The sequence below is a fragment of the Lactuca saligna genome, chromosome 3 (genome assembly GCF_052625555.1).
Source record: "Lactuca saligna cultivar CGN05327 chromosome 3, ASM5262555v1, whole genome shotgun sequence".
Taxonomy (NCBI): domain Eukaryota; kingdom Viridiplantae; phylum Streptophyta; class Magnoliopsida; order Asterales; family Asteraceae; genus Lactuca; species Lactuca saligna.
In genome coordinates, this window is record NC_136419.1 from 232,337,605 (window position 1) to 232,344,794 (window position 7,190).

Genomic DNA, 7,190 nt, shown 5'->3' on the forward strand with positions numbered 1-7,190 from the left:
CAAGATAAATACCATGGTTGAAGATGTTGGTTGAAAGGCGGTGTATGAAAGTGGTTTGTGTGATATGCTTGAAAGATGAAGACGTTGAAGATGATGAAAATGGACTTGAAGGTTTCTGATAGGGAAATAGTGTGTAATGTGTGTTTCTTCAGGTTTACCACAAAGAGAGAGAGAGAGAGAGAGAGAAAGAGAGAGAGAGAGAGAGAGAGAGAGGGAGAGAGAGGGAACCTTTTTTATTATTTAATTATTAAAATAAATAAGTAAGTATTATTTAAAAAAAAAAGAGAAAAGGAATATATTGTAAAAATGATCCCTAAAATGTGAAAATATAAATTTACAAGCAAGAAAGGTTAAAGCTAAACCAATAGGACCAACAAAAAAATCAAAATTTGGACTTAAACTATTTAATTTTGTAGTGTTTTATTTATTTATTTATTAGAGCAGAGATATTACATTAATACCCCAAAACCTATACCTCGTTCACAGCTCCCCGCGTTCAAGCAGCCTCCACACTTTTTCTTCACCACCGACCCTTCTCCGTTGTACGCCTACAGACCTCCGACCTCCGGCGTACCAGCTATAGTCTCGTCTTCTCCGATCTCCCGGTAAGTCGTTTTTTTTCTGGTTCGGTACAAGTGTATGCTTGTCTGATTCAATGAAGCAGCTGCACTTAGTTGTTCGATTAGTGTCTAATTAGTGTTTGAAGCACATCAATTAATCTGAATCCTTACTGAATTCCTGGTCTGGTATGCAATTCCTGTCAAGATTTGTTTTTTTGTCTGAAATTCTGTCAAGATTGATGTTATTGATTGTATGCATGCAGACCTTCAGACCTTGTATGTGCTTGTTGTTACATACCTTATGTATGATTAATGTGGTGTAATCTGTGTGCTTTATGTTGACAATAGAAGATCCAAAATTTCGTATGTGATAATGATTTCTGTTTGATTGTTGTTACAGACCTTATGTAGGATTTCTGTGTTAATATCTATGTGGGTTTATGACAATCTGTTGCAAGGTTTCTGGCGAACTAGATCAATTAAGATGATATTTTGAAGAAAAGTGGTATATAGATGCTGATACAATTTAATGCCTTTGTTTCAGGGTGATCAGGGAAGGGACCAATCCCAACGGTGCTGAGCATCTATTAGATTAGATTATTGACTTATTGTGAAAAGTCATTTTAGTAGCTGAGAAGAAGTAATAAGTAATAAAGTTGGTATATGATTATTGAAAGTGAAGCGGAGTAGATTTGGAATAATAGAAATTCTTTCTTCTGATTTCTCTCTCAAAAGCCAAAAGAAGTTAAAAGCATAAATGAAGTACGTGTTGGTCACTGGAGGGGTGGTAAGTGGTCTCGGTAAGGGCGTCACTGCCAGTAGCATCGGTGTTGTTCTCAAGGCGTGTGGCCTTCGCGTAACCTCCATCAAAATTGGTATGTGTTTGTTGCTTTTGCTTTAATTGAATAAATCAGACAACCAGAATAGTGGTTTTGTTGAATTTGTTAGATTATCCAGACTAGGCTATGTGTTTAATGAAATTGCATTCTTGTTTGTTTGCTAATTTTATATACACACCACACCACACCACACCACATACCTCCTACTTTTGTTTCGTTAGTGGCTTACAGGTGGAGTTGGTGTGTGAATTTAAGTAGTTTAGTTGATTGCAGATCCATACTTGAACACAGATGCTGGTACAATGTCTCCCTTTGAACATGGGGAGGTTTTTGTTCTTGACGATGGTGGAGAGGTGCTACTTGCTATCACTAGCTTTAAAAATATTGATTATGATGATGATGTTAATCTTTCCATATGATATAAACATAGGTCGACCTGGATTTGGGTAACTATGAACGCTTCTTAGACGTGAGGCTTACTAGAGATAACAACATAACCACTGGAAAGATCTATCAGGTACCATTACCATTTACCAAAATTTGTGCTGTATCATTATTCTATACTCTGTATTAGAGTGATTAGTACCAGATTCATTCAGTGATTTGCTCTCATTTTGCCAGTCTGTTCTTGAGAAGGAACGAAAAGGAGATTATCTTGGAAAGACTGTTCAGGCAAGTGTGTACTTTTGCATCATAAATCATAAATCATAAATTGAATTGTATTTGTCTTCAAAGCAATAGCAATACTACTACTACTACTACTTATGCTTCTTTCTTTTAGGTAGTCCCACACATAACGGATGCTATCAAGGATTGGATTGAGTCGGTTTCTGCTATTCCCGTGGATGGAAAAGTGGGCCCGGCAGATGTCTGTGTGATAGAATTAGGAGGGACAGTTGGTACACTACTTACTTCTCTACTCATGATGAAATTATTTTTCTCAAAACTACTTAAGTGATTATATATAAAACAATACCTCCCTCTGTAGGTGACATCGAGTCTATGCCCTTCATAGAGGCATTGAGGCAACTATTTTTCTCTACAGGTAAGTTTACCATTACCATATAATGCATCAAAAGTTAATGCATAATTGATTCTGCTTTTGTTCTTTCTTCAGGGCCAGATAATTTCTGCCTCATTCATGTTAGCCTTGTACCAGTTCTTGGTGTTGTTGGGGAACAGGTAATGAATATGCTACTCTACTATTGATGTTTGAAGAAAGAAATATACTTTATGATCATCCGATTGTTTTTTTTTTTTTTTTTTTTTTTTTTTTTTTAATTATTCTTCAGAAAACTAAGCCTACACAGCACAGTGTTCGGGAACTGCGAGCTTTAGGCCTGACCCCTCACTTTTTAGCATGCCGTTCAGCTCAGGTATGATTTATGAATAGTGTGTGTTGTGGTGGTTAAGAGTTAAAGACTTGAGCAATCAAAGTATTGGTTTACCTTGCAGCCATTATTGGAAAACACAAAGCAGAAACTCTCACAGTTTTGTCATGTACCTGTAAGTTTCTGGTTAATAGTACTCTCTCTATAGCTGTCCTTGGCTTTGTGCTGTTCATTTTTGATTGATTGATTGATTTTGTCAACAAACAGGCTGCCAACATTCTTAATATACATGATGTTCCAAACATTTGGCATGTTCCTCTTTTACTTCGGGTGCGTGGATGTTTGTATTCCTTTGAGAATTGAGATAGATCTATTTCTCATATCATCTCTAAATTTTCCCAGAACCAAAATGCTCATGAGGCAATCCTGAAACAGCTAGCACTACTCTGGTGAGCACATATTTATTGTCAGTAGTATCTGTGTAGAAGGAATCTGATAATATTTATTGTCTCTCTGCTTTTCAGTGTAGCAAGACCTCCAAATTTACAAGAGTGGACTAACAGGGCAGAAACTTTTGACAACCTCACCAATTCTGTTAGTATCATTTTCCTCCTTATTACTTACTACTGCCTTTCAGTTACTTAAGAGTAATACCCTGTCCCTTTTCGTGTTGCAGGTGAAGATTGCAATGGTTGGGAAATATGTTGGCCTAACAGACTCCTATCTGTCTGTTGTTAAGGTACAGTTAGAGAGTTATAGTTTTGAAATAACATTACAGTATGTGTTATTTAGTTTTACTAAACTTGAACTTGAAATCAAGTGCAGGCCCTTCTCCATGCATGCATTGCATGTTCGTTGAAACCCTCCATTGAATGGATTGCAGCTTCTGATTTAGAAGATGAAAGTGCCAGACTGGTATGGCTATAATATATAAATATATATATCATATTGAAGTATTTACATATATGTATATGTGTGTGTGTGCAGATGCCAGAAGCACATGCAAAGGCCTGGGAGACATTGAGGGTAAGTTTCATGAATATTTGTTATGATGCAGCATATTATATGTATCTATAAAAGAGATTTTGGCTTGGTGATTTGGTGAAAGGAAGGTAATTGTTAATATGTTCAGAGTGCAGCATGTGTTTTGGTTCCTGGTGGATTTGGAGATCGTGGTGTGAAGGGAATGATACTGGCTGCCAAGTATGCGCGTGAGAATAAAGTTCCATATCTTGGCATCTGCTTAGGCATGCAGATATCTGTTATCGAGATCTCCAGATCTGTAAGCTGTTTTCTTTGTTTCTCTATTCTATAGATATATTTTATGGATTAACTTTTGATCCGTCAGGTGTTAAACCTCTCAATGGTTTTTCATCAACATTAATTATTATTTTTTAGTTGTAAAACCATCTGATTCCCGTGATTAAATAGCTTGTTAAATTCAGTAAATTATTTTTTTGTTCTTTATTGTAATGTCGAAATATTACATTTCCAGATCTTGGGCTGGAAAGAGGCAAATAGTACTGAATTTGATGAGCATGCAACCAATCCTGTTGTAATTTTCATGCCAGAGGTATTTTTGGAAATTTATTTTGTATATGGAATAGGAATACCGGCATTTTTATGCATATATTTATTTACATTCAGGGTTCAAGAACACATATGGGAAACACGATGAGACTTGGCTCTCGAAGAACCTTACTGCAGAGCTCAGATTGTATCACTGCAAAACTGTAGGAGATTGATTCTCAAATTCACATATAAACAACACACCATGAAGGCATGAAGCCAAAGCCACTTACAGAAAATTTATTACTGAGCAGGTATCAGAATCCAGAGTATGTGGACGAGCGACATCGGCATCGTTACGAGGTCAATCCTGAGGTGGTTGGGGATTTGGAAAAAACAGGCTTAAGATTTGTTGGGAAGGATGAAAGCGGACAGCGAATGGAGGTTTCTTTTCAAATTTATTTCATTCTATATAAAATATAAAATTGGATTTGGATCTTATGTTTTCTTTTTTTATTTCATCCAGATTTTGGAACTTCCAACCCATCCATTCTATGTCGGGGTACAATTTCATCCCGAATATAAATCCCGGCCTGGGAAGCCTTCAGCCCTGTTTTTAGGTATCTATCAAAATCAAACACAACAACTAGGAATATGATTTTATGTTGATACCATATTGGGCTGAAATTATATTTTCGCTGCAGGTCTTGTATTAGCAGCAACAGGCCAATTGGAAGCATATGTCAAGACACATCAGAATGGATCTATATAAGTATTTATTACAGGTACTAAATCTTTTTAAACAAGTAAACACATATTTTCGATTACTCTTCCTATTTCACCACACTTTTATATATATATATATATATATATATATATATATTAATCACAAGTAGTTAAGTTATTCACATGTGATTAAACCCTGTTATTCTTATGTTATACCTATATGATTAAGTTATTCACATACTCTATATGAATAAACCTTGTTCTCGCGTCTTGATTTCATGCTTGTTCATGTTTGAAACTTAGGGAATCTTTTAACTTTTGCTGACGTTGGAGAAGATACATGGCCTGGTGCAGCAAATATTTTGAATTGGCATCAACGTGTTTGTTGGTTATTGCACAAACTTGCCTTGGTTTGCAGGCCTTTTAGTTTGTTTCAAATCTAGGAGCCGGAGATAAGTTGTTTGCTTGGCCTCCTACTTTGTAGGGACAAGTTTGTTTCATATATTTGCAATATGGTTACTACAAGTGATCTATGGTGCTTCGTGTTTTTGATGTAATGGGTTCAATGATTTATTTGTTGAATCATATCATACTATTGGTTTGTTTAGGACTTAATGGTTAGGTTGCTTTATCTCAACCCTAATTTGTTAGATGCACCATTTTTACATAACAAACACTTTTGAACTTCCTTTATTAGTTTTGATTAATAGAGTAGAATGAGGTACAAAATTGAATCAAATTATACATTGTGATAAAAAACCAATGGTTAACATAAAAAAAAAGCTTAGAGGGTGTTTGAGATTTCATTTTGAAGTTAATGATTTTTATCCGGAATGACTTATTGGCTTATGAAGGTGAGAAAATTAGTTTTTAAAAGAGCGTTTGAATTAGCTTTTATAGTTGTAAAAGTCAACAAGTCAGTAAGTTAAAAAGTGTGGTTTAATTTTGTTTTTTATTTACTTTGTAAACATAATAAGTCATAAGTTGTTTCAAGAACTTAGAAATTGTGATTTCTTAAAATATTATTTTCAAAGACTAAACAAAAAAACTTGTTTTTAAAAGGCTTTTTTTTATACCTAAATATTTTTTTTAACTTATTGATTTTTTAAAAAGTCAATAAGTTCAAAAATCATTTTTAAATGAACAAACAAACACCTTTTAATAAGTAGTTATGGATGGTTATGAAGGGCATGCTGCAATACAAATCACATCAACCACCAAAATTAAGGTAGGTGTCTTGTGCCTGTTGAATTTGGTAAATTACAACTTTAGTCATGTGGTATATAGACTAAACAAAAATTTGTTTTAAAAGTTTTTTTTTTTATTATATCCAAACATTTTTTTTAACTTGTTGATCTTTGAAAACATGAAATTGATGATGCAAAATATGAAATTGACATGGTCATGAACACGATTCAACCCATAAAAAGTAAGTGTATAGAGGCAGGATGGGAAGAAAAAGAGGTCAAATCGATGGACTGTGAGGAAAAAAAATAAAGAAGAGAATGTTTCAAAGGAGATAAAGAGGTTGCGTAATTTGTATAATTATGAAGCTCAGTTGAAGAATCTTTTGAAGGAAGCTGAAATTGAAGTTGTGTATTCAAAGAAGAGGAGGATTAAGGATCCGTTAGAGAAGCATTCCAAGTTTCTCTCAGCTACCTAGTTTATCCTGGGACCAGAGAAAACAACAGAGAAAGAGAAGGATAAAACGAAAAACACTAAAGAGTGGGATCTCATCGGTAAAATGTAACCAAGGAAGAGTATGTTTCTTTTCACAAAAGCATAACTAACGACATGCTTCTCTTACCGAGGACAACTCGAATTCATCATGGACAATTATGAGGAGTTAAGGCCCGAGTGGCTTGGTTGGTTTTGTGAAGGGTGTTGTGCATTCTGGTGACTTACCACTCAACATATTTGGTGAGATGCTTCAACAGAACAAGACTTGGAAAGGTTTCAGAAAGAATCCCATCAAGAAATGCATTGACATGTTCAACCAACAAGATTTATGAAGCATTCTCCAAGAATCTGAAATTAGGAACTTATGAAGACAGCCAAAACAGGTTGAAGACAACCAAAGAAGCCCGCCCCTATTGTTACACTTGTATGGTCGGTTGGGGAAGGAAGCTGAAAGAGTGTGCTGATGGAATGGAATGGTGATGTTATAGAAAATTGGAGTCGAGCAGGTTGATGCAGATTAGAGTATAGTAGTCAAAGATAAGGGA

At 35.1% G+C, this 7,190-nt stretch overlaps 1 protein-coding gene across 1 annotated transcript; it reads left to right on the top strand.

The window, feature by feature from the left end:
• The first annotated feature begins 453 nt into the window (after positions 1–453).
• On the top strand, positions 454–5,602 carry LOC145037921 (uncharacterized). Its single transcript, XM_078986677.1, has 23 exons — positions 454–605; positions 1,105–1,435; positions 1,673–1,752; positions 1,830–1,916; positions 2,021–2,075; positions 2,185–2,298; positions 2,388–2,444; positions 2,517–2,581; positions 2,692–2,775; positions 2,855–2,905; positions 2,998–3,060; positions 3,133–3,179; positions 3,255–3,324; positions 3,407–3,469; positions 3,556–3,645; positions 3,718–3,756; positions 3,863–4,012; positions 4,226–4,303; positions 4,378–4,463; positions 4,554–4,683; positions 4,766–4,859; positions 4,944–5,024; positions 5,269–5,602. Exons 2-22 carry the CDS (start codon positions 1,318–1,320, stop codon positions 5,009–5,011), a joined length of 1,689 nt encoding a protein of 562 aa, XP_078842803.1. The 5' UTR covers positions 454–605; positions 1,105–1,317; the 3' UTR covers positions 5,012–5,024; positions 5,269–5,602.
• Positions 5,603–7,190: the final 1,588 nt, after the last annotated feature.

What these genes read in the sequence shown, in the direction of transcription:
- LOC145037921 (XM_078986677.1), top strand. Translation starts at nt 1,318, where the DNA reads ATGAAGTACGTGTTGGTCACTGGAGGGGTGGTAAGTGGTCTCGGTAAG. An exon ending in AGAATTAGGAGGGACAGTTG is followed by an intron (nt 2,299 to 2,387) that starts GTACACTACTTA and finishes CTCCCTCTGTAG; the next exon opens with GTGACATCGAGTCTATGCCC. An exon ending in GCAACTATTTTTCTCTACAG is followed by an intron (nt 2,445 to 2,516) that starts GTAAGTTTACCA and finishes TTCTTTCTTCAG; the next exon opens with GGCCAGATAATTTCTGCCTC.